At 43.6% G+C, this 27244-nt stretch overlaps 3 pseudogenes and 1 gene segment (V, D, J or C); all 4 read left to right on the top strand.

Moving 5' to 3' along the window:
- The first annotated feature begins 6537 nt into the window (after positions 1-6537).
- Positions 6538-7277, top strand: LOC110192478 (immunoglobulin kappa variable 1-8 pseudogene; annotated as a pseudogene). The gene is made up of 2 exons (XR_013484395.1): positions 6538-6725; positions 6889-7277. The product of XR_013484395.1 is annotated as an immunoglobulin kappa variable 1-8 pseudogene (transcript).
- Positions 7278-11977: 4700 nt separating this feature from the next.
- LOC110192476 (immunoglobulin kappa variable 1-8-like) lies at positions 11978-12787 on the top strand. The segment is given in 2 exon segments: positions 11978-12223; positions 12384-12787. Coding segments are annotated over 2 exon segments (546 nt in total).
- A 2390-nt stretch (positions 12788-15177) lies between these two features.
- On the top strand, positions 15178-20553 carry LOC110192424 (uncharacterized; annotated as a pseudogene). Its single transcript, XR_013484394.1, has 3 exons — positions 15178-15188; positions 18969-19247; positions 19411-20553. The product of XR_013484394.1 is annotated as an uncharacterized LOC110192424 (transcript).
- LOC144455671 (uncharacterized) lies at positions 20074-25767 on the top strand (annotated as a pseudogene).
- The last annotated feature ends 1477 nt before the right edge of the window (positions 25768-27244 follow it).

Raw genomic sequence — 27244 nt, 5'->3', positions numbered from 1 at the left:
AAGTGGGACCTCACTATGGTTGCTGCCACCCTCTTCCCTCAAGTGGAGAAGGGTGATTCAAGTTGCCCTACAGTTCTCCAGCATTCTCTTTTCTTAATCTGATATGACATGAGAGGGGTTAATAGAGAGAAATAGGCTGTTAGCAATCCCCATAACTGAGATACACTCATTACTCCAGGGCAAGGCAGTGGGGAAGGCAGAGAGGTTGACTTAATTTTCCAAAATCTCAGGAGTTCTCTCCTGCAATCTTAAAAAGATTAATTTCCAAACTCCTTAATGATTCATCTTCAAACTGCCAGAATCTGCTAAGACATTTTTAGTGGTTCTACAATTTTGATTATCTAACTTTATTTCCATAATAACAACTTGGCCAATGTTATGAAATGTCTTACAGACTTTTCCTCCTTTTTTATAACCTAATCTCCCATGGAAAGCCTAAGGTGGGAGTTAGTCCTACTTACTGAGAACTACTTCAGCTATGACCTCAAAATAACAAAAAAAGTTCACTGATCTTTCCCAGTGTTTTCTCTACTTACAGCACTTACAAGTTTTTCTGGCTGGCTACATTTTAAATCTTTCAAGGTAATAAAATCTAGTTTACAGTGCAAAAATAACAGACATTTTATGAACACTAATGCAGACACAGACAAAATGACAAGAGAGATAGAAATAACAAAGTCCAGAAATCCAATTTTACCTGGGTGACCTAAGGAGTGCAGAAACCAAAGGCATGCACAGAGCAGAGGCATGCAGAGAGGACAAAGTATGGAAGAAATCCTTATCTTCAGAGGAGACCTGTCCAACCTCGGGTGGTCTCTACTCATAGCCAGCTTGTAGAGAAATGTGGACTTCTACCAAATGCATGGAAGTCTGAGATAGGAGTGGGGATTAGAGAAAGGACTAACCATCATGTCAAGGCTAGAACTTCAAGAGAATAGGTCTAGTGCCAAGCTGCAGAACTGTTGGGCTTAGGTCTAGTCTGCAGTTTCCCATCCTATCTGAGTCACAGTACCAAAGATGTCAACCTCAGAGTTCAGTCTAAAAAACAAGCAGAATTAGGTTGTATAGATGTTTATTTCTCTCAAGCTGACAGCATGCAAGCAGAGCTACAGCTGAACTACTCACAAAAAAGGTTAGGATGGGGGATTATGAAGCCATAAAGCAAGGAAGTGCCCCTGACTCAGGATGTCTTTGCAACCTTAATCTGACTTCTGGTTGCTGACACAACAGGAAAATTTCAGGTTCACTCAGAGACCATCTCAGAGGACTGTTGGCATCTCAGTCTAGAAGGGCTTAAATCATCCTCTCTGATTGGCCAGTCCACATTTTTGGCTTTCATTGGGTAATGAAGGGCTCAAGCTGGTCTCACATCCTATACACCAAACCTAAGCTCAGCAAACTCTAAGGCATCGCATAGCCTTCAGGGAGTCAGAAGACAATAACGCCCCAAGGCACAGGTGACAGTTCCTGATATTGCTCTTCTACACCCAACATTCCCATCTCCCACTTCCATGACTTTGTACTGGATAGCTCCCAGGCAGGCCCTCCACTCTACCTTTCAGAATCCTCAGGGTCTTTCAATTCTAGACTTCTACTGAGAAGGTGGCATCATCTTCCCTCAGAAAATTACCTCATATTTATTTTGCAGATGCTTAGGTAAGAATAAGTTGAATACCCAGATGCAATGTATCCATAATGTCTACCACAGAGGAATCATTTAAGAAATTGTTTGTTGAGTAAGTGATTGGTTGATTAATTGATTGATTGATTGACAAGATATACTTAACAAAGGAGTGTCAAGTCCTGAAATCAATCAAAGCCACAAATAGAGAAATAAAGCGTCCTTAGTGGAGATCCTGGGGCAGGAAACCTGCCACCCCATGGGATTTCCCATGAGTGCAGAGCAAAAAGGATTTCCCAATCTTCAGATCTATGAAAAGTTCTTTTGCCTTTAGGAAGGAAGAGGAGAAGCTAGCAAGCCCTAGTCATGAGATGCCAGCCACCCTGGGTGATCTGAGCAAGGAAAACTGCTTCATTCTGGTTATTTTCTCCTTCAGACCATGAATCCAAACCCATGGGTGAAGAAGGTGAGGGGCCAAGCTGGCTAAAGCTGGTTTTGTCTACAGGGAAAGATTCCAAGTTGTGGGCTGGTTGTTGTTGTTTGTTGTTTATCGTTCTTTCTGGAAGAGAACCAATGACATCAGGAAGTGACAGCTTGACTTGCAAGTGAACTGGACCTAAGTGAGGCAGGTCTGTGCCAAGACATCAGGGGAGGAAAGCAGAAGATGTACTTTAATAGGAAAAAAAGCAACTGAATAATTATTTTCCTCCTTTTGGCCTCAGTTTTCCCATGTACAAAAAAAAACGGTTAAGACCAGAAATCTTTTTTGTTGTTGTTTTAGCTTTCCGAACGATATAAGAGAAACACAGAAGACAAGAATCAACATTTCTGCTCAACAACGCAAGGGACACATTCTCCTCACAACACATAGTAGACCACAGAATCTGCAAGTCCCCCCGAACACACACACACAGACACCTGTCTCCATTCCATCTAAGCCTGGGCACTTAACTCTCTATAAATTTTGTTACTTCCCTGGTCTTACTTTTCTTTCTAACTCAGCTCCTTCCTCTCTTTCTTCATTCAGTTCTTTGCATAGACCCTTGTCAACTCTTGTTCTCTAGACCCAGAGCCATCAGATCTCTCCTGGGAAGGTAGACAAGCTTCCCCTGCTTATAACCAGAACTGGCCACCTGCCACAGCCACCACCATGTCCAGCCTAAGGCAGGTGCATTTAAAACAGCAATAAAAACAGAGGCCATGGAGGTGAAGCCTTCCAGGAAATACAATTGGGCCACTCCCTCCAACGTGAATATAAGCACTCCTGGGTCCTTCACTTGCAGGCTGGGCCAGCACTGTTTTGCATAGTGATATCCAAGGCACCTTCTCAAACCCAGCCTGAGATACAAATATCTCCCATCTGTCGCCCTCTGAGCTCAGAGCTCTCTTCCTCCAGCTCTGCAAGGGTCACAATGCTCTCCCAGTCTTGCTCCTCTGGATCCTACTGCTCTGGCCTCAAGGTAAGACTTCCAATGACCCATACTTTGGAATCACTTTAGAGACAGAAGTTTTCCAACAAGCATCTCTCACACAACCTGAGGATAAGGGAACTCCTCCTGCATTCACTGTCTCTACACAAGATTCTTCATTTACTTCAATCTCTTTCATCTTCTCCTTTAGAATCCCAGGCAGCCATTGAGGTGACCCAGTCCCCAGACTCCCTGTCTGTGGCTGCAGGAGACCAAGTCACCATCAGCTGCAAGAGCAGATCCAGCGTTAGCAAGTACCTGTCCTGGTAGCAACAAAAACCAGGACAGGCTCCCAAGCTCCTGATCTATTATGCTTCCACCCTGTACTCTGGGGTCCCTGCCCGGTTCAGTGGCAGTGGCTCTGGGACAGATTACACCCTCACCATCAGTGCAGTGGAGGCTGAGGAATGTGGCAGATTATTACTGTTCTCAGCATTATAGTACTCCATTCCCACAGTGTTTCAGCCCTGAACAAAAACCTCTCCAGGCTGCTCAGCCCTTCAGCAGAGGGCAGCAGCTGCTTCCTCAGACTCACAGGCTTGGGGCAAACACTGCCCTGAGGGGAGAACTGGGCCAATTCAGCCCTCCTGCAGGAGCCATTTGTCTCAGGGGCCCTGGTTGAGGTAGAAGGAGTAAGAGGAGAGAGAAAAAGGAGGAAGAGAAAGAATCTTCTACCTGGGTGTGCTTTAGCCAGGGACCGCAAACCTACCATGGGGACTGCTTCCAGGAGTTGCCCTCATTCTTACTCTGCCTCATAGTTGAAGACAAAGTAATGTCCACAGATCCAGTGGGAGAGAAGTCTTTCCTAGGTCTCAGTTTTTCATTTCTCTTTTTCAGGTCTCAGAGGTCATCTCCAGTTAACCTGATGTATATCTTGCTACTGGACAATAGGAGGGGGATGTCTTGACTTGCCAGTGAATTGGATTTAAGTGAGGCAGGAGCTGCACAAACACATCAGCCTCACTCTCTCTCTCTGACCCATCAGAGGCCTGTGCTAAGACATAGGTGAAGATGATAGGCAAGATGGCCCCAGATGTAGTGGGAGAGAGGTCTTTCCCAAGTCTCAGTTTTTCATTTCTCTTTCTCAGGTTTCAGAAACCATTTATAGTCATCCTGATCTATGTCTTACCACTAGACCCACATGGCTTTACAGAAGAGAGCAAGGCTGATGACTTTGCACAGCCCTGAATCACTTAAATCCAGTTCACTTGTAAGTCAACACATCACTTTCCTGATGTCACTAATCCTCTTGAAGAATGAAGGAGAAATCAGATCTAAATAATTGGAAAAATATCAGTTGCTCATGAGTACACTAGTCTAAAATAATAAACATTACAACTCTACCCAAACTAATTTACCTATTCAGTGCCATATCAAAATTATTTTATTACACTACAAAATATAATAATAAAATTCATCTGGAAGAAAAAAGAGTCCAGAATATCAAGGGAATTAATTAAAAGAAATGCAAGGGAAGGTGGCCTAGCCATACATAATCTAAAATTATATGTTAAGGCAGCAATGACCAAAATTTCTTGGTATTCACTAAAAAATGGAGTGGTAGATCGCTGGAATAGTTTAGGTACGCAGGACACAGTAGTCAATGACAATAGTAATCTGCTGTTTGATCAATCCGAAGACTCCAGCTTCTGGAATAACAACTGACTGTTTGACAACAACTGCTGGGAAAACAGGAAAACAGTATGGGAGAAATTAGGCATAGACCAACATCTCACGCCATATACCAAGGGTGAAACTAGAAGCAATTAGGAGAGCAAGGAATAGTTTACCTGTTAGATCTATGGAGAATGGAAGAATGAATGACCAAACAAGACACAGAAAACATGAAATGCAAAATGGAAAATTTTGATTACATCAAATTAAACAAGTTTGGGACAAAGCCAATGCAACCAAGATTACAAGGGATGCAGAAAGCTGGGAAACAATTTTAACAGCCAGTGTCTCTGATAAAACCCTCATTTCACAAACATATACAGAACTGTGTCAAACTGATAAGAATACAAGTCATTCTCCAGTAGATAAATGGTCAAAGAATATGAACAGGAAGTTTTCAGATGAAGAAATTAAATATAACTATAGCATATAAGAAAATGCTCTAAACCATTACTGATTAGAGAAATGCACATTAAAACAACTCTGAAATACCACATCACAGCTATCAGATGGGCTACCATGACAAAACAAGAAAATGATAAATGTTAGAGATGATGTGGGAAAAGTGGAATACTAATACATTGTTGGTGGAGTTGTGAACTGATTGAAAAATTTAGAACTCAAAACTTTACAAAAGTGAATGTAGAAAACTAAAAATACACATTTTTTTTAAAAAAAGAATGAAGGACAAACAACAGTCTGTGAGTGGTAATAGCTGCCTCACCGGGACCCAACTGTTCAGTTCCAGTTTGGCAATGCTCCTTCCTTCTCTCCTTCCTTCCTTCTTCATTTCCTCCCTGTGGGGAGTCATACACTTAGATATGGGTATTCTAATGAAAGCAATATAAATTTCTTGAGATTGAGCTCTGGAAAACCAGGCTTTGATAAAGCACATTCAGATTCAAAATGAGACACTTCCGTACGCCCGAAATACAAATCACACTGCGTCTCACCAACTGGCCAATAATAAGTCCCAGCCCCAGCTTCTATTGGTCATTGTTTGAGCTTTGACAGCTCAGAGTGAGTGAAAATAGCAATTGTTTCTGTTCTGTCTAGGAACACTGAGGGTCTTCCCCTCTCAAATTGTTTTGTGACTTGATCTATCTATCTCACCAACCAGGAAATACTACAAGTGCAACAGACTTGATCCCACTGCTGATTGGTGTGGAAACTTTCTGAGAGGAGGAAAAGAGATGATGACTTTAATAGGAAAAAGGTAACTGAATAACCATGTCACTCCTTTTGACCTCAGTTTCCCTGCCTACCAAAAGAAAGGTTCAGAACAGCAATGCTTTTTTTCTTTCTTTTTAGCTTTCAGAAAGATAGAACAGAAATACAGGACAGAGGAATAAACATCTCCCCCCAACAACTCAAGGCACACATTCTCCCCACAACACATGGTAAACCAAAGAATTTCCAAGTCGCCTCCACCTCCATTTCATCTAAGCCTGGGCCCTTACCTTTCTTTAAATTTTGTTGGTTCCTTGGTCTTTTCTTTCTTAATTCTATTCTTTGCATAGACACTTATCAACTCTTCCTCTCTAGCCCCAAAACCATCTGATCTCTCCTGGGAAGAGAGAACCCATCCCCCTCCTTGTCACCCTTCCTCCCGTTTATACTCAAAACTGGCCACCTGCCATAGCCACCACCATGTCCAGCTTAAGGCAGATGCATTTAATAAAACAATAAAAAAAAGAGGCGACATGAGGTCACAACTTCAAGGAAATACAGTTGGGCCACTCCCTCCACGTGCATATAACCACTCCTGGGGTCCTTCAGTTCAGGCTGGGCCAGCACTGTTTTAAATGGTGATATGCAAAGCACCTTCTCAAACCCAGCCTGAGGTACAAATATCTCCCATCTGTCTCCCTCTGAGGTAAAGCTCTCTGCCTCCAGCTCTGCAAGGGTCACAATGCTCTCCCAGTCCTTGCTCCTCTGGCTGCCACTGCTCTGGCCTCAAGGTATGACTTCCAAAGAGCCATAGGTTGGCACCACTTTAGAGACAGAAGGAGTTTTCCAGTGGGCATCTCTGACTCAGTCTGAGGGTAAAGGAACTACTCCTGCATTCACTGTCTCTACACAGGATGCTTCATTCACTGCAATCTCTTTCTTCTTCTTCTTTAGAATCCCAGGCAGCCATTGAGGTGACCCAGTCCCCAGCCTCCCTGTCTGTGGCTGCAGGAGACCAAGTCACCATAAGCTGCAAGACCAGTTCCAGCGTTAGCAGCAGGATGTCCTGGTACCAGCAGAAACCAGGACAGTCTCCCAGGCTCCTGATCTATCGTGCTTCCACCCTGCAGTCTGGGGTCCCTGACCGGTTCAGTGGCAGTGGCTCTGGGACAGATTTCACCTTCACCATCAGTGCAGTGGAGGCTGAGGATGTGGCAGATTATTACTGTTCTCAGTATTATAGTGATGCATCCCCACAGTGTTTCAGCCCTGAACAAAAACCTCCAGGCTGCTCAGCCCTTCAGCAGAGGGTAGCAGCTGCTTCCCCAGAGTCACAGGCTTGAGAAAACCATCGCCCTCAGGGGAGAACTGGGCCCAATTCAGTCGTGCTGCAGGAGCCATTTGTCTAAGAGACCCCAGTTGAGGTAGAAAGAGAAGAAGAAAGAGAAAAAGGAGGAAGAGAAAGAATCTTCTGCCTGGTAGGCTTTAGCCAAGGACCACAAATCTTCCCATGTGGTCTGCTTCTCATTCTTACTCTGTCCTCTGCTCCCAATCCTGAGTCCAGAGACCTGAGTTGCTTCTGAAAAGGAAACTGTAGACAATGCAGGGGAATGGCCCAGGACCATCACCTCTGTTTGTTTTTCCCAGCCAGAACAGGCAAGGTGTGTGAACAGTCCCTAAAGTTCTTGAGGCAACCTCATCTATAGGATGGATCCAGTCTTTCTCCTCACCCTGGGAATTCATTGGCATCATGCAATCATTCATGACTCCCATCTGCAGGGATAGATGCCTGAGAACCTGAGTTGAGGACAACAGGCCTGCTATCTCTATTCCTGTAAGGCCAGGATACTGCCCTCCCCTGATGAGGGGCAGGCCCTGGACAGAGTAGTAGCAGCACTGGAGCCAGATCAGAGAGGGGGTAGAGGAATTAGCATTCATGACCACAAGTATACAAGTGGTCAGGGGGACCAGAGCGGTCACACACATACATACACACTCATACACACACACACACATACACACACACACTCACACACACACATACACACACATACATAGGTAACCGTATTGAAGGCAACCAGGGGATCTGCACCCTATTGCTGAATTAACAAGCTGTCTAACCAAAGGCTGCGAAGACGTCCCTTTGTGGAATGGCAGATGAGAACAATCTGTTGCAATGGCCACAAAGGTGCTGAAGCAGGGGCTCTGGACCACTTAGAGCTTGGTTAGACATATAAAATGCCAAGGTTACCCCTTGCATGTTCAGCCATCACCAGTCACCTTGACTCTGCCCTGCTACTAGACACTGATCACTCTGGAAGAGAGTGAGGCTGACGACTTCGTGCAGCTCTGCTTAAATTAAGCGAAATTCACACATGAATCAAAACATGTCACCCATACAGTTTTTACATTTTTGGGAGCCCTGTGGAGCCAGGCAAATGACAAAAAGCAGGTGGAGATACATTCCCAGGAATTTTTACCTTAAATGGTAACATTTCATTAACCACAACTTAAGTCTTAAATATCCTTTCTGCTGTTTCCCTAACATTTACCGTTTTATTTACTTGAATGGGGGATTATGAGGACATAAAAACAAGGAAGTGCCCCGACTCAGGATATCTGTGCAAGATTAATATGATCTTCTGGTTGCTGACACAGCAGGAAAATTTCAGGCTCACTCAGAGACCATACCAGAGGATTGTTGGCATCTCAGTCCAGAAGGACTTAAATCATCTTCTCTGACTGGGCAGTCCACATGTTTGGCCTTCATTGGGTAATGAAGGACTCAAGCAGGTCTCACATCCTATACACCAAATCTAAGCTCAGCAAACTCTAGGGCATCCCATAGCCTTCAAGGAGTCAGAAGGCAATAACACCCCAAGGCACAGGTGACAATTCCTGACCTTGTTCTTCTACACACCCAACATTCCCATCTCCCACCTCCATGACATTGTACTGGATAGATGCCAGGCAGGCCCTCCCCTCTACCTTTTAGAATCCTCAGAGTCTTTCAAGTCTAGGCTTCTACCTGAGAAGGTGATGTCACCTTCCCTGTGAAAATTACCTCATATTCATTTGCAGATGTTAAGATAAGAATAAGTTGAATATCCTGGTGCAATGTATCCATAAAGTCTACCACAGAGGAATCATGTAATCAATTGCTTGTTGAATAAGTGATTGATTGATTAACTGATTGACTGATTCACAAGTCATACTTAAGAAGGGAGTATCAAGTGCTGAAATTAACCAGAGCAACAAGTAGAGAAATAAAGCATCTTTAATGGAGATCCTAAGGTAGCAAGCCTGCCCCCCCGGGGGATGTCCCATGAGGGCACAGCAAAATGGATTTACCAATCTTGAAATCCATGACAAGTTCTTTTGCCTTTAGGAAGGAAGAGGAGAAGCTAGCAAGCTCTAGTCATAAGATGCCAGCCACCCTGGCTAATCTGAGCAAGGAAAACTGCTTCATTCTGGTTATTTTGTCCTTCAGGCCATGAATCCTAACCCATGGGAATAAGAAGGTGAGGGGCCAAGCTGGCTCCAGCTGGTTTTGTCTACAGGGAAAGATTTCAAGGTGGGGTCTCGTCATTGTTGTTTGTGGTTTTTCCTTCTTTCTGTAAGAGCATCAGTGACAACAGGAGGTGGATTTCTTGACTTTCCAGTGAATTGGATTTAAGTGAGGCAGGGGCTGTGCAAAGACATCAGCCCCACTCTCTCCCTCTGACCCATCAGAGGCCTGTGCTACAACATAGGTCAAGATAATAGGCAAGATGGCCCCAGATGTAGTGGGAGAAATGTTTTTCCCAGGTCACAGTTTTCCATTTCTTTTTCCAGGTTTCAGGAACCATTTATAGTCATCCTGATCTATGTCTTGCCACTGGACCCACATGGCTTTACAGAAGAGAATGAGGCTGGTGACTTTGCACAGCGCTGCCTCACTTACATCCAACTCCCTGGCAAATCAGGACATCACCTTCCCGATGTCATTGGTCCCCTTTAAGAATGAAGGAAAAATCAGATGCAAATACCTGGAAAAATATCAACTGCTCATGGGGATGCCTGGCTAATATAATCAAAATGACAATTCTACCCAATTTAATTTACTTGCTGATTGCAATTCCAATCAAAGTACCAAAAATAATAATTTTGTTCTAGAAGAACAAAAGATCCAGAATATCAAAGGAATTAAATGAAATGCAATGGAAGGTAGACTAGGCATACCAGATCTACAACTATTAAAAAGCAGTAATCATCAAAACTACTTGATACTGGCAAAGGAATACAGTGATAGATCCCTGGAACAGGTTAGTTACACAAGACGCAGAAGTCAACGAAAAATAATTATCTACTATTTGATAAACTCAAAGACTCCAGCTTTTGGGATGAGAACTATTTGACAAAAACTGCTAGGAAAATGAAAATACTATGGCAGAAATTAGGCACAGACCAACATCTTCCACACCATATCAAGACAGAGTCAAAATGGGTAAATGATTTAGATAAAAAGACTGATATTATAAACAATTAGGAGAGCAAGGAATAGCTTGCCTGTCAGATCTATGGAGCAGGGAAGAACTTATGACAAAACAAGAAAAAGAGAACGTTATGAAATGCAAAATGGTGATTGTGATTATATTAATTTAAAAGTCTTTGCACAAATAAACCCATACAACCAAGATTAGAAAGGAAGCAGAAACCTAGCAAACAATTTTTACTGCCACTATCTCTGATAAAGCCTCATTTCCAAAATGCAGACAGAACTGAGACAAATTATAAGAATTCAAGTCATTCCCCAATTGACAAATGGTCAAAGGATAGGAACAGGCAGTTTTCAGACGCAGAAATTAAAGCTATCTATAGTCACATGAAAAAAAATGCTCTTAATCACTATGGATTAGACAAATGCCCATTAAAAGAACTCTTAGGTACCATCTCACACCTGTTATATTAGTTAACTTGACAGAAGAGGAAAATGATAAAAGCTGGAGAAGATGTGTAAAGATTAGAACACTAATGCACTGATGGTGGAGCAGTAAGCAGGTGCAAAAATGTAGAACTCAAAATCTTATGAAAGTGAATGTTGAAAAGTAAAAATAAATGTAGTTGTTTAAAAGAAAGTACTACAAACAACAATCTGTGAGGAGTGGTAGCTGCCCCACTGGGGACCCAACTGTTCAGTTCCAGCTGGGCAACGCTCCTTCCTTCTCTCTTTCCTTCCTCATTGCCTCCATATGATGAGTCATATACTTATAAATGGTAGCTCTGATCTTCATGCCCTAAATCCTAACAGAAGGGGTAAGAATGTCAGGGGCCAACGTGGCTCCAGCTGGTTTTGTCTACAGTGAAAGAATCCAAGGTGGGGGCTGGGTGTTGTTTATCGTTCTTTCTGGAAGACAACCAATGACATCAGGAAGGGACAGCTTGACTTGCAAGTGAACTGGACCTAAGTGAGGCACGGCTGTGCCAAGACATCAGGGGAGGAAAGGAAAAGGTGTACTTTAATAGGAAAAAAGCAGTTGAATAACTATTCTGGTCCTTTTGGCCTCAGTTTTCCCAGCTACAAAAAAAAAAAAGGCTAAGACGAGCAATCTTTTTTTGTGGTTGTTTTTAGCTTTCAAAAAGATATAAGAGAAACACAGAAGACAAAAATCAACACTGTTCCTCAACAACGCAAGGGACACATTCTCCTCCCAACACATAGTTGACCACAGAATCTCCAAGTCCCCCCAACACGCACACAGACACCCGTCTCCATTTCATCTAAGCCTGGGCCTTTAACTCTCTATAAATTTTGTTACGTCCCTGGTCTTAGTTTTCTTTCTAATTCAGCTCCTTCCTCTCTTTCTTCATTCTGTTCTTTGCATAGACCCTTGTCAACTCTTAGTCTCCACACCCAGAGCCATCAGATCTCTCCTGGGAAGGTACAGAGGCTTCCCCTGCTTATAACCAGAACTGGCCACCTGCCACAGCCACCACCATGTCCAGCCTAAGGCAGGCGCATTTAAAACAGCAATAACAACAGAGGCCATGTGAGGTGAAGCCTTCCAGGAAATACAATTGGGCCACTCCCTCCAACATGAATATAACCACTCCTGGGGTCCTTCACTTCAGGCTGGGCCAGCACTGTTTTGCATGGTGATATCCAAGGCACCTTCTCAAACCCAGCCTCAGATACAAATATCTCCCATCTGTCTCCCTCGGAGCTCAGAGCTCTCTGCTTCTAGCTCTGCCAGGGTCACAATGCTCTCCCAGTCCTTGTTCCTCTGGATCCTACTGCTCTGGCCTCAAGGTAAGAATTCCAATGACCCATACTTTGGCATCACTTTAGAAACAGGAGTTTTCCAGGGGGCATCTCTGACTCAGTCTGAGGGTAAGGGAACTACTCCTGCATTCACTGTCTCTACACAGGATGCTTCATTCACTGCAGTCTCTTCCTTCTTCTCCTTTAGAATCCCAGGCAGCCATTGAGGTGACCCAGTCCCCAGCCTCCCTGTCTGTGGCTGCAGGAGACCAAGTCACCATCAGCTGCAAGACCAGTTCCAGCGTTAGCAGCAGGATGTCCTGGTACCAGCAGAAACCAGGACAGTCTCCCAGGCTCCTGATCTATCGTGCTTCCACCCTGTACTCTGGGGTCCCTGCCCGGTTCAGTGGCAGTGGCTCTGGGACAGATTTCACCTTCACCATCAGTGCAGTGGAGGCTGAGGATGTGGCAGATTATTACTGTTCTCAGTATTATAGTGATGCATCCCCACAGTGTTTCAGCCCTGAACAAAAACCTCCAGGCTGCTCAGCCCTTCAGCAGAGGGTAGCAGTTGCTTCCCCAGAGTCACAGGCTTGAGAAAACCATCGCCCTCAGGGGAGAACTGGGCCCAATTCAGTCATGCTGCAGGAGCCATTTGTCAAAGAGACCCCGGTTGAGGTAGAAAGACTAAGAACAAAGAGGAAAAGGAGGAAGAGAAAGAATCTTCTGTCTGGTATGCTTTGCCTAAGGCCCACAAACCTTGCCATGTGGTCTGCTTCTCATTCATACTCTGTCCTCTGCTCCCAATCCTAAGTCCGGAGACCTGAGCTGCTTCTGAAGAGGAAACTATAGACAATGCAGGGGAATGGACCTGGACCCTCAGCTCTGTCTGTTTTCTCCCAGGCAGGATAGACAAGGTATGTGGAACAGTCCCTAAAGTTCTTGAGGCAACCTCACCTATACAATGGATCTAGTCTTTCTCCTCACCCTGGGAACTCACTGGTGCTGTGAAATCATTCATGACTCCCATCTGCAGGGATAGATGCCTGACAACCTGATTTGAGGACAACAGGCCTGCTATCTCTATTCCTGTAAGGCTAGGATACTGCCCTCCCCATGATGAGGGGCAGGGCCTGGACAGAGCAGCAGCAGCACTGGAGCCAGATCAGAGAGGGGGTAGAGGAATTAGCATTCATGACCACAAGTTTACACACGGTGAAGGGGACCAAAACAGTCAGATGTACATACACACACACAGAGGCACACACACACATATACACATCCAGACACACATACATATATACACACACACAGGTACACACATACATATACACACAGAGGCACACATACACATAAACACACAGGCACACACACATATACACACCCAGGCAAACACACATAAATACACACACAGGCACACACACACATACACGCACATACACACACACACGCACACAGAAACACACAAACATATATATATATATATATATATATATATATATATATATATATATATATATATATATATATAGGTAACCAGGTTGAAGGTAACTAAGAGGTCTCAAAGCCATAGGTGAATTAGCGGGTGTCTACCCCAAGGCTGTGAAGGCTTCCCCTGGTGGAATGGGCAGATGAGAACAATCTGTTCCAGTGGTCATGAAGGCAGGTGAAGCAGGAGCTGAAGAGCCCTTATAGCTTGGTTAGACATCAAAGAAGCCGAGGTCACCCACTGCATGTTCAGCCATCACCAATGGACTGTGATCACTGGGGAGGGCAGAGGGAGGCTGACAACTTCGTTCAACTGTGCTGCACTTAAACGCAAATCACACAGGAATCAAATGACATCACCCATACCATTTTGCCATTTTTACCTGTCTCAGAGAACCGTGGTGACAGGAAAATGATGAAGCAGCAAGTGCAGATACACTGGGAGCTGTAGTCACAACCCTGCACCAGGAGACCCAGACCACAGGGTCATTTCTCACTGGAAGCAGCAGTGGGATTCAGCAGCCTCCTGGGTGTCTGAGCAGCCTTTTTGAAGGACCACACTGTGGGACTAGTAAAGGTGCCCTAAAAATTCTCAACTTACCCAACCCTGGCCTGTTACCATTACAGGAAGGGATCCCACCCTGTGGTTGAAACATAAAAAAATGTACAAAAATGTCTGCAAAGATGATTCCACTCACCATCAGTAAAAGGAATGTGCACACACTTAGAGACAACACCAAATCCAATAGACCTGAAAGAAGAACAGCTCTTGTTGCAAGGGAACTCAGCAGGTATCCCATCCAAATAGCAGCCCTCAATGAAACTAATTCCTGTACCTGAGAGAAGAATCTTGTAAAAATTGGAGGGTCCAACAATAAAATGAGCTCTTCTACCTTTATAATTATCAAACAGATACTTTAATAATAGGAAAATTACTTCATTTTCTTTGCCATTATCCATAGAATTTATGTGCAAAATCCATTGAGAACTTTTCACCAAAACATGCTCAAAGCTTGGGTTTCCATGAGAGATAAGTTTTATGCATCTACATAGACACTGATCATAGCAATAGTAATCATAATAAGGCAAGTCATAGGGATCTGTATAGTTCTTAGAGAAAATGGTCTAATCCTGTTGCTTTTCTCAAAATTTACTATTCTATTTAATTAGAAAATGCTCATGTTACATCTTTGTCTCATTACTTTGTCTAATGATTTCCCCCTAGCAGGATATCATCTCTATATTATTATTTGACAAAAAATATAGGTTAAAATTATAAGATATTCATACTTGCTTCCTATTAAAATAACTCAGAGATACTCCAGTATCACTCTATTATTTAATAGATTTAGTATTGTATTTACAAGACTTCTTGATTATAAGAATTTGCTATAAAAGGAAAAAGAGAGAGATAGTTTGAAAAATGTCCTATATCATCACAGAAAGGGAAAACGCCCTCAGCTATGGTTGATTCCAGGCATGAGTCATATCTCACAGCTAATCATGTAGTCACAATGTGTTACAAGTAAGGCTCATGATTAACCAGTTGGGAATTTTCCTTTTCAGAAAGGAAATAGAACAATGAGGAAAAAGAGTCAGGATGATCTTACCAAGGCTCTGCCACCCTCATTCCCAAAACTTTTCCCTGGTACACACATTCACCTTTAGTAGTTCCCAGACTGCAGCACATGCATTTTTCCACCATTACCTTCAGGACAGTTCACACAACTATCCCTGTAAGCAAAGCTTAAAACAATAGGAAATTACACTCCTTAGAATTTTTACCGTAAATAGCACCATTTCACTAACCACAACTTAAGGCTTGAATATCCTTTCTGATGTTTTTCTAACAGTTAGTGTTTCATTTATCCTTTATGTGCATGGGGGATTATGCAGCCATAAAGCAAGGAAGTGCCCCTGACTCAGGATGTCTGTGCAAGCTTAATTTGATCTTCTGGTTGCTGACACAACAGGAAAATTTCAGGTTCACTCAGAGACCATCCCAGAGGATTGTTGGCATCTCAGTCCAGAAGCGCTTAAATTGTCTTCTCTGATTGGCCAGTCCACGTTTTTGGCCTTCATTGGGTAATGAAAGACTCAAGCAGGTCTCACATCCTATACACCACATCTAAGCTCAGCAAACTCTAGGGCATCCCATAGCCTTCAGGGAGTCAGATGAAATAACACCCCAAGGCACAGGTGACAATTCCTGATCTTGTTCTTCTACACACCCAACATTCCCATCTCCCACCTCCATGACTTTGTGCTGGATAGCCCCCAGGCAGGCCCTCCCCTCTACCTTTTAGAATCCTCAGGGCCTTTCAGCTCCAGCCTTCTACCTGAGAAGGTGGCACCACTTTCCCCCTGAAAATTCCCTCATATTCATTTTGCAGATACTTAGATAAGAATATGTTGACTATCCAGATGAAATGTATCCATAATGTCTACCCCAGAGGAATCATGTAATGAATTGCTTCTTGAATAAGTGATTGATTAATTGATTGATTGACAAGTCATACTTAACAAAGGAGTGTCAAGTCCTGAAATCAATCAAAGCCACAAGCAGAGAAATGGAGGTCCTAGGGTAGCAAACCTGCTATCCTAGTGGATGTCCCATGAGTGCCCAGCAAAATGGATTTACCAATCTAGAGATCTATGAAAACTTTTTTTAATCTTTAGGAAGGAAGAGGAGGAGCTAGGAAGACCTGGTCATGAAATGCAAGCTACTTTGGGCAATCTGAGCAAGGAAAACCACTTCATTTTGACTGTTTTGTCCTTCATGAATCCTAATACATGGGATAAGAACCTTGGGCCAACCTGGCTCCAGCTGGTTTTGTCTACAGGGAAAGATTCCAAGGTGGGGGCTGGTCATTGTTGTTTCTTCTTTATCCTTCTTTCTGGAAGAGGACCAATGAAATCAGGAGGGGGATGTCTTGACTTTCCAGTGAATTGGATTCAAGTGAGGCAGAGCCGTGCAAAGACATCAGCCTCACTCTTTCCCTCTGACCCATCAGAGGCCTGTGGTAAAACATAGGTCAAGATGGTATTCAAGATGGCCCCAGATGTAGTGGGAGAGAGGTCTTTCCCAGGTCTCAGGTTTTCATTTCTCTTTCTCAGGTTTCAAGAACCATTTACAGTCATCCTGATCTGTGCCTTGCCACTGGACACCCATGGCTCTGGAGGAGAGAGTGAGACTGGTTCCTTTGCACAGCCCTGCCTCACTTAAATCCAACTCCTTGGCAGGTCAAGACATCACCTTCCTGATTTCATTGGTCCCCTTCAAAAATAAAGGAAAAATCAGATCTAAATAATTGAAAAAATATCAGTTACTCATGGCTGTATGTGGCCAATATAATCAAAATGACAATTCTATCCAATTTAATTTACTTATTGAGTGCCATAACAATCAAACTACCAAAATCATTTTATAGAGCTAGAAAAAATAATAATTTTGCTCTGGAAGAACAAAAGATCTAGAATATGAAGGGAATTAATTAAAAAAAATGCAGAGAAAGGTAGCTTAGGTGTATGAAATCAACAACTATTAAAAAGCAGCCATCCACAAAACTAGTTGGTACCGGCAAACACATAGAGTGATAGATCACTGCAATTCGTTAAGTACATAAGACACAGTAATCAATGACTATAGTAATCTGCTATTTGATAAAGTCAAAGACTCCAGCTTTTGGGATAAGAACTATCTATTTGACAAAATATGCTAGGAAAATGAAAATAGTATGTCAGAAATTAGGCACAGACCAACATCTTCCATACCATATCAGGATAGAGTCAAAATGGCTACATGTTTTAGATATAAAGACCGATATTATAAGCAATTAGGAGAGCAAAGAATAGTTTACCTGTCAGATCTATGGAGAAGGGAAGAACTTATGACAAAAGAAGAGAAAGAGAACATTATGAAATGCAAAATGGTGATTGTGATCATATTAATTTAAAAGTTTTTGCACAAATAAACCCATACAACCAAGATTAGAAAGGAAGCAGAAAGCTGGGAAATAATTTTTATAGCCAGTATCTCTGATAAAGGCCTCATTTTTAAAATATAGAGAGAACTGGGTCAAGTTTGTAGGAACTACAACTCATTCTCTGATTCACAAATGGTCAAAGGACATGAACAGGCAGTTTTCACATACAGGAATTAAAGCTATTTATAGTCATATAAAAAAATGTTCCAAATCACTATTGATTAGAAAAACACACATTAAAAGAACTCTGAGGTACCACCTCACACCTATGAGACTGGCTAACATGACAAAAGAGAGAAAATGATAAATGCTGGAGAAGATGTGTAAACATTAGAACACTAATGCATTGTTGGTGCAGGTGTAAACTGGTGCAAAAATTTAGAACTAAAAATCTTACAAAAGTGAATGTTGAAAATTAAAATATATGTATATATTTTTAAAATAATAAAGTTCAAACAATCTGTGAGGAGTAGTAGCTGCCCCACTAGGGACCCAACTGTTCAGTTCCACTTGGGCAATGCTCCTTCCTTCTCTCTTTCCTTCCTCATTTCTTCCATATAATGAGTCATACACTTACAAGTGGGCGCTCTGACCTTCATGCCCTGAATCCCAACAGAAGGGTAAGAACGTCAGGGGCCAACCTGGCTCCACCTGGTTTTGTCTACAGGGAAAGCTTCCAAGGTGGGGGCTGGTCGTTGTTGTTTGTTTCTTGTCGTTCTTTCTGCAAGAGGACCAATGACATCAGGAAGGGACAGCTTGACTTCCAAGTAAACTGGACCTAAGTGAGGCAGGGCCGTGCCAAGACATCAGGGGAGGAAAGGAGAAGGTGTACTTTAATAGGAAAACAGTAATTGAATAACCATTTTGTTCCTTTTGACATAAGTTTCCTCATCAAAAAAAAAAGGTTAAGACCAGCAATCTTTTTTTTTCTTTTTAGCTTTCAGAAAGATTTAACAGAAACACAGAAGAGAAGGATAAACATTTCTCCTCAGCAACGCAAGGGACACATCCTCCACCAAACACCTTGTAGACCACAGAATTTCCAGAATACCCCCCCACACATACACACACTCCTGTCTCCATTCCATGTAAGCCTGGGCCCTTCAGTCTCTATAAATTTTGTTACTTACCTGGTCTTAGTTTTCTTTGTAACTCAGCTCCTTCCTCTCTTTCTTCATTCTGTCAGCTCTTGGTATCTAGACCCAGAGCCATCAGATCTCTCCTAGGAAGGCAGACGGGCTTCCCCTGCTTGTAACCACAACTGGCCACCTGCCACAGCCACCACCATGTCCAGCCTAAGGCAGGTGCATTTAAAACAGCAACAAAAACAGAGGCCATGTGAGGCGAAGCCTTCCAGGAAATACAATGGGGCCACTCCCTCCAATGTGAATATAACCAATCCTGGGGTCCTTCAGTTCAGGATGGGCCAACACTGTTTTGCATGGTGATATCCAAGGCACCTTCTCAAACCCAGCATCAGATACAAATATCTCCCATCTGTCTCCCTGTGAACTCAGAGCTCTCTGCCTCCAGCTCTGCCAGGGTCACAATGCTCTCCCAGTCCTTGCTCCTCTGGATCCTACTGCTCTGGCCTCAAGGTAAGACTTCCAGTGAGCCATAGTTTGGCATCACTTTAGAGACAGAAGGAGTTTTCCAGTGGGCATCTCTGACACAGCCTGAGGGTAAGGGAACTACTCTTGCATTCACTGTCTATACTCAGGATGCTTCATTCATTTCAGTCTCTTTCTTCTTCTCCTTTAGAATCCCAGGCAGCCATTGAGCTGACCCAGTCCCCAGCCTCCCTGTCTGTGGCTCCAGGAGACCAAGTCACCATCAGCTGCAAGGCCAGTTCCAGCGTTAGCAAGTACATGGCCTGGTTCCAGCAGAAACCAGGACAGTCTCCTAAGCTCCTGATCTATTCTGCTTCCACCCTGCAGTCTGGGGTCCCTGACCGGTTCAGTGGCAGTGGCTCTGGGACAGATTTCACCCTCACCATCAGTGCAGTGGAGGCTGAGGACGTGGCAGATTATTACTGTGCTCATTATAGTAATTATGTATTCCCACAGTGTTTCAGCCCTGAACAAAAACCTCCCCAGGCTGCTCAGCCCTTCAGCAGATGGCAGCAGCTGTGTCCCCAAACTCACAGGCTTGGGGAACCTACTGCCCTCAGGGGAGAATGGGGCCAATTCAGCCCTGCTGCAGGAGCCATTTGTACCAGGGACCCTGGTTGTTGTAGAAAGAGTAAGAAGAGAGAGAAAAAGGAGGAAGAGAAACAATCTTCTGCCTGGTATGCTTTACCAGGGACCACAAACCTTCCCTGGCGGTCTGCTTCTCATTTTCACTCTGTCCTCTGCTCTCAATCCTAAGTCCAGAGACCTGAGCTGCTTCTGAAGAGGAAACTGTAGACAATGTAGGAGAATGAGCATGGACTCTCAGCTCTGGCTGCTTTTCCCCAGCCAGGACAGCCAAGGTGTACGGAGCAGCCCCCAATGTTCTTGAGGCAACCCCATCTTTAGAATGGATCCAGTCTTTTTCCTCACTCTGGGAACTCACGGGAACTGTCCAGTCATTCATGCCTGCCATCTGCAGGGATAGATGTCTGAAAACATCATTTGAGGACAACAGGCCTGCTATCCCTATTCCCACAGGGCCAGGATAGTGCCCTCCCCATGATGAGGGGCAGGGCCTCGACAGAGCAGCAGCAGCATTGGAACCAGATCAGAGAGGGGTTAGAGGAATTAGCATTCACGACCACAAGCACACAAGTGGTCAAGGGGACCAAAGCAGTCAGACACACACACACACACACACACACACACACACACACACACACACACACACACACACACACACACACACACACACACACACATACACATACACACAGAGGTTAACCTGATTGAAAGCAACCAAGGAGTCTCAATCCCATTGGTGAATTAATGTTATGTCTAACCAAAGGCTGCGAAGACGTCCCTTTGTGGAATGGCAGATGAGAACAATCTTTTACAGTGGCCACAAAGGTGGCTGAAGCAGGGACTATGGAGCACTTAGAGCTTGGTTAGACATGGAAAATGCCAAGGTTGCCCACTGCATGTTCAGCCATCACCAGTCATCTCGACTCTGTCCTGCCACTAGACCCTGATCACTCTGGAAGGGAGTGAGGCTGACGACTTCATGCAGCTCTGCCTCACTTCAACAAAATTACCACGTGAATCAAAAGACATCACCCATATTCTTTTTACATATTTCAGAGCCCTGTGGCAACAGGCAAGTGACAAATAGCAGGTATTATTATTTAACAAATTCCCAACAATTTTTGCCCCTTAAGTAGTAACATTTCACTAACCACAACTTAGGGCTTCAATATCCTTCCTGATGTTTCCCTAACACTTAGTGTTTCATTTACTTGGATGGGGGATTCTGAGACCATAAAAGCAAGGAAGTGCCCCTGACTCAGGATATCTGTGCAAGATTAATCTGATCTTCTGGTTGCTGACACAGCAGGAAAATTTCGGGTTCACTCAAAGACCATCCCAGAGGATTGCTGGCATCTCAGTCCAGAAGGGGTTAAATCATCTTTTCTGACTGACCGCTTCACATTTTTGGCCTTCATTGGGTAATGAAGGACTCAAGCAGGTCTCACATCATATACACCAAGTCTAAGCTCACCAAACTCTAGGGCATCCCACAGACTTCAAGGAATCAGAAGGCAATAACACCCCAAGGGACAGGTGACAATCTCTGACCTTGTTCTTCTACACACCCAACATTCCCATCTGCCACCTCCATGACTTTGTACTGGATAGATGCCAAGCAGGCCCTCCCCGCTACCTTTTAGAATCCTTAGGGTCTTTCAAGTCGAGGCTTCTACCTGAGAAGGTGATGTCACCTTCCCTGTGAAAATTACCTCATATTTCTTTGCAGATGCTTAGATAAGAATATGTTGAATATCCAGATGCAATGTATCCATAAAATCTACCACAGAGGAATCATGTAATCAAGTTGCTTGTTGAATAAGTGATTGATTGATTAACTGATTGATTGATTGAGAAGTCATACTTAACAAGGGAGCATCAAGTCCTGAAATCACCCAGAGCCACAAGTAGAGAAATAAAGCATCTTTCATGGAGATCCTGGGGTAGCCAGCCTGCCCCCCTGGGGGACATCCCATGAGGGCACAGCAAAATGGATTTCCCAATCTTGAGAGACATGACAAGTTCTTTTGCCTTTAGGAAGGAAGAGGAGAAGCTAGCAAGCCCTAGTCATGACATGCCAGCAACCCTGGCTGATCTGAGCAAGGAAAACCGCTTCATTCTGCGTATTTTGTCCTTCATGCCATGAATCCTAACCCATGGGGTAATAAGATGAGGGGCCAAGCTGGCTCCAACTGGTTTTGTCTACAGTGAAAGATTCCAAGATGGAGGCTGGTCACTGTTGTTTGTTGTTTATCCTTCTTTCTGGAACAGCCTCAGTGACAACAGGAGGGGAATGTCTTGACTTTCCAGTGAATTGGATTTAAGTGAAGCAGGAGCTGCACAAAGACATCAGCCTCGCCCTTCCCCTCTGACCCATCAGAGGCCTGTGCTAAGACATGGGTCAAGATGATAGACAAGAATGCCCCAGATGTAGTGGGAGAGAGGTCTTTCCCAGCTCTCAGTTTTTCATTTCTCTTTCTCAGGTTTCAGGAACCATTTATACTCATCCTGATCTATGTCTTGCCACTGGACCCACATGGCTTTACAGAAGAGAGCAAGGCTGGTGACTTTGTACAGCGCTGCCTCACTTAAATCCAGTTCACTTGTAAGTCAAGACATCACTTTCCTGATGTCACTGATCCTCTTGAAGAATGAAGGACAAATCAGATCTAAATAATGGGAAAAATATCAGTTGCTCATGGGTAGACCAGGTTAACATAATAAAAATATCAACTCTACACAAATTAATTTACTTATTCTGCCCATCAGTTAAAATATTATTTTGCAGAGCTAGAAAATATAAAAACAAAATTCATCTGGAAGAACAAAGAGTCCAGAATATCAAGGGAATTAATTAAAAGAAATGCAAGGGAAGGTGGCCCAGCCATACAAGATCTAAAATTGTATGTTAAGGCAGCAATCACCAAAATTTCTTGGTATTCACCAAAAAATGGAGTGGTAGATCGCTGGAATAGTTTAGGTGTGCAGGACACAGTAGTCAATGACTATAGCAATCTACTGTTTCATCAATCAGAAGACTCCAGCTTCTGGAATAATAACTGACCGTTTGACAACAACTGCTGGGAAAACAGGAAAACAGTATGTGAGAAATTAGGCATAGACCAACATCTTACACCATATATGAAGATAAGGCCAAAATAGGTACATGATTTAGACATAAAGGGTGAAACTAGAAGCAATTAGGAGAGCAAAGAATAGTTTGCTGTTAGATCTGTGGAGAATGGAAGAATGAATGACCAAACAAGACACAGAAAACATGAAATGCAAAATGGAAAATTCTGATTACATCAAATTAAACAGGTTTTGGACAAAGCCAATGCAACCAAGACTACAAGGGAAGCAGAAAGCTGGGAAACAATTTTAACAGCCAGTGTCTCTGATAAAACCCTCATTTCACAAACATATACAGAACTGTGTCAAACTGTTAAGAATACAAGTCATTCTCCAATAGATAAATGGTCAAAGAATATGAACAGGAAGTTTTCAGATGAAGAAATTAAATATAACTATAGCATATAAGAAAATGCTCTAAATCATTACTGATTAGAAAAATGCACATTAAAACAACTCTGAAATACCACATCACACCTATCAGATGGGCTAACAAGACAAAAGAAGAAAATGATAAATGTTAGAAATGATGTGGGAAAAGTGGAATACTAATGCATTGTTGGTGGAGTTGTGAACTGATTGAAAAATTTAGAACTCAAAACTTTATAAAAGTGAATGTTGAAAACTAAGAATAAATAATTTTTTTAAAAAAAGAATGAAGGACAAACAATAGTCTGTGAGTGGTAATAGCTGCCTCACCGGGACCCAACTGTTCAGTTCCAATTGGGCAATGCTCCTTCCTTCTCTAGTTCCTTCCTATTTCATTTCCTCCCTGTGGGGAGTCATACACTTACATATAGGTATTCTAATGAAAGTAATATAAATTTCTTGAGATTGAGCTCTGGAAAACCAGGCTTTGATAAAGCACATTCAGATTCAAATGGAGATACTTCCATATGCCTGAAATACAAATTACTCTGGGTCTCACCAACTGGTCAATAATAAGTCCCAGCCCAAGCTTCTATTGGTCATTGTTTGAGCTTTGACAGCTCAGAGTGAGTATAAATAGCAATTGTTTCTGTTCTGTCTAGGAACACTGAGGGTCTTCCCCTCTCAAATTGTTTTGTGACTTGATCTCCCTATCTCACCAACCAGAAAATACTACAAGTGCAACAGGCTTGATCCCACTGTTGATTGGTGTGGAAACTTTCTGAGGGAGGAAAGGAGATGATGAACTTTAATAGGAAAAAGGTAACGGAATAACCATGTCACTCCTTTTGGCCTCACTTTCCCTGTCTACAAAAAGAACGGTTAAGAACAGCAATCCTTTTATTCTTTCTTTTTAGCTTTTAGAAAGATAGAACAGAAATACAGGATAGAAGAATAAACATCTCCCCCCAGCAACTCAGGGGACACATTCTCCCCATAACCCCTGGTAAACCAAAGAATTTCCAAGTCCCCTCCATCTCCATTTCATCTAAGCCTGGCCCCTTTGCTTTCTTTAAATTTTGTTGGTTCCCTGGTCTTTTCTTTCTTAATTCTATTCTTTGCATAGACACTTGTCAACTCTGGGTCTCAAGACCAAAAACCATCTCATCTCTCCTGGGAAGAGAGGTCCCCATCCCCCTCCTTGCCACCCTTTCTACCTTTTATAATCACAATTGGCCACCTGCTATAGCCACCACCATGTCCAGCTTAAGTCAGATGCATTTAATACAGCAATAAAAAAGAGGCCACCTGAGGTCACACCTTCAAGGAAATACAGTTGGGCCACTCCCTCCACATGCATATAACCACTCCTGGGGTACTTTACTTCATGTTGTACCGGCACTGTTTTGCATGGTGATATCCAAGGCACCTTCTCAAACTCAGCTTGAGGTAAAAATACCTCCCATCTGTCTCTCTCTGAGCTCAGAGCTCTCTGACTCCACCTCTGCAAGGATCACAATGCTCTCCCAGTCCTTGTTCCTCTGGCTGCTACTGCTCTGTCCTCAAGATAAGACTTCCAAAGAGCCATAGGTTGGCACCACTTTAGAGACAGAAGTAGTTTTCCAGTGGGCATATCTGACTCAGTCTGAGGGTAAGGGAACTACTCTTGCATTCACTGTCTCTACACAGGATTCTTCATTGACTGCAATCTCTTTCTTCTTCTCCTTCAGATTCCCAAGCAGCCATAGAGCTCACCCAGTCCCCAGCCTCCCTCTCTGTGGCTGCAGAAGACCAAGTCACCATCAGCTGCAAGGGCAGTTCTAACATTGTCAAGGCAATGCAATGGTTCCAGCAGAAACCAGGACAGTCTCCCAAACTCCTGATCTATGTTTCTTCCATCCTGCAGTACAGGGTCCCTGCCCGATTCAGTGGCAGTGGCTCTGGGACAGATTACACCTTCACCATCAGTGCAGTGGAGGGTAAGGATGTGGCAGATTACAACTGTTCTAAGTATGACAGTGCTCCATTCCCACAGTGAACAAAATCCTTTCGAGCCTGCTCAGCCCTTCAGCAGAGGGCAGCAGCTGCTTCCCCAGAGTTACAGGCTTGAGAAAACCATCACCCTCAGGGGAGAACTGGGCCCAATTCAGTCCTGCTGCAGGAGTCATTTGTCAAAGGGACCTTGGTTGAGGTAGAAAGGCTAAGAAGAAAGTGAAAAAGGAGGAAGAGAAAAATCTTCTGCCTGGTAGGCTTTAGCCAAGGACCACAAATCTTCCCATGGGATCTGCTTCTCATTTTTACTGTTTTCTGCTCCCAATCCTAAGTCCAGAGACCTGAGCTGCTTCTGAGGAGGAAACTATAGACAATGCAGGGGAATGGACCTGGACTCTCAGCTCTGTCTGTTTTTCCCCAGGCAGGATAGACAAGGTGTGTGGAACAGTCCCTAAAGTTCTTGAGGCAACCTCATCTATAGGATGGATCCAGTCTTTCTCCTCACCCTGAGAACTCACTGTCGCTGTGCAATCATTCATGACTTCCATCTGCAGGGATAGATGCCTCAGAACCTAATTTGAGGACAACAGGCCTGCTATCTCTACTTCTGTAGGGCCAGGATACTGCCCTCCCAATGCTGAGGGCCAGGCCCTGGACAGAGTAGCCGCAACACTGGAGCCAGATCAGAGAGGGGCTACAGGAATTAGCATTCATGACAAGAAGCATAAAAGTTGTCAAGGGGACCAAAGCAGTCAGACACACACACACACACACACACACACACACACACACACACGTAACCTGATTGAAGGCCACCAAGGGGTCTCAATCCCATTTGTGAATTAACGGAATGTCTAACCAAAAGCTGTGAAGACCTCCTTTTTCTGGAATGGCAGATGAGAACAATCTGTTACAATGGCCACAAAGGTGGCTGAAGCAGGGACTGTGGAGCACTTAGAGCTTGGTTAGACATGGAAAATGCCAAGGTTACCCCCCTGCATGTTCAGCCACCACCAGTCACCTTGACTGTGCCCTGCCACTAGACTGCGATCACTCTGGAAGAGAGTGAGGCTGATGACTTCATGCAGCTCTGCTTCACTTAAACGAAATTCACACATGAATCAAAAGATGTCACCCATACTGTTTTTACATTTTTCAGAGCCCTGTGGCGCCAGGTAAGTGACAAATAGCAGGTGCAGATACATTCCCAGGAATTTTTCCCTTAAATAGTAACATTTCACTAACTACAACTTAAGGGTTAAATATCCTTTCTGATGTTTCCCTAAAACTTAGTGTTTCATTTACTTTAATGGGGGATTATGTGGCCACAAAAGCAAGGAAGTGCCCCTGACTCAGGATATGTGTGCAAGATTAATCTGATCTTCTGGTTGCTGACACAGCAGGAAAATTTCAGGTCCACTCAGAGACCATCCCAGAGGATTGTTGGCATCTCAGTGCAGAAGGACTTAAATCATTTTCTCTGACTGGCCAGTCCATGTTTTTGGCCTTCACTGGGTAATGAAGGACTCAAGCAGGTCTCATGTCATATACACCAACTCTAAGCTCAGCAAACTCTAGGGCATCCCATAGCCTTCAAGGAGTCAGAAGGCAATAACACCCCAAGGCACAGGTGACAATTCCTGACCTTGTTCTTCTACACACCCAACATTCCCATCTCCCACCTCCATGACTTTGTACTGGATAGATGCCAAGCAGGCCCTCCCCTCTATCTTTTAGAATCCTCTGGGTCTTTCAAGTCTAGGTTTCTACCCGAGAAGGCGATGTCACCTTCCCTATGGAAAGGAATATGTTGAATATCCAGATGCAATGAATCCATAAAGTCTATCACAGAGGAATCATGTAATTAGTTTTGAATAAGTGATTGATTAATTGATTGATTGACTGAT

This window comes from Phascolarctos cinereus, unplaced genomic scaffold (assembly GCF_003287225.1).
Source record: "Phascolarctos cinereus isolate Bilbo 61053 unplaced genomic scaffold, phaCin_HiC Scaffold_2;HRSCAF=192, whole genome shotgun sequence".
In the NCBI taxonomy this organism is placed as follows: Eukaryota; Metazoa; Chordata; class Mammalia; order Diprotodontia; family Phascolarctidae; genus Phascolarctos; species Phascolarctos cinereus.
The sequence above is the reverse complement of the archived record's forward strand: the minus strand, read 5'-3'. Positions and strand labels throughout refer to the sequence as shown.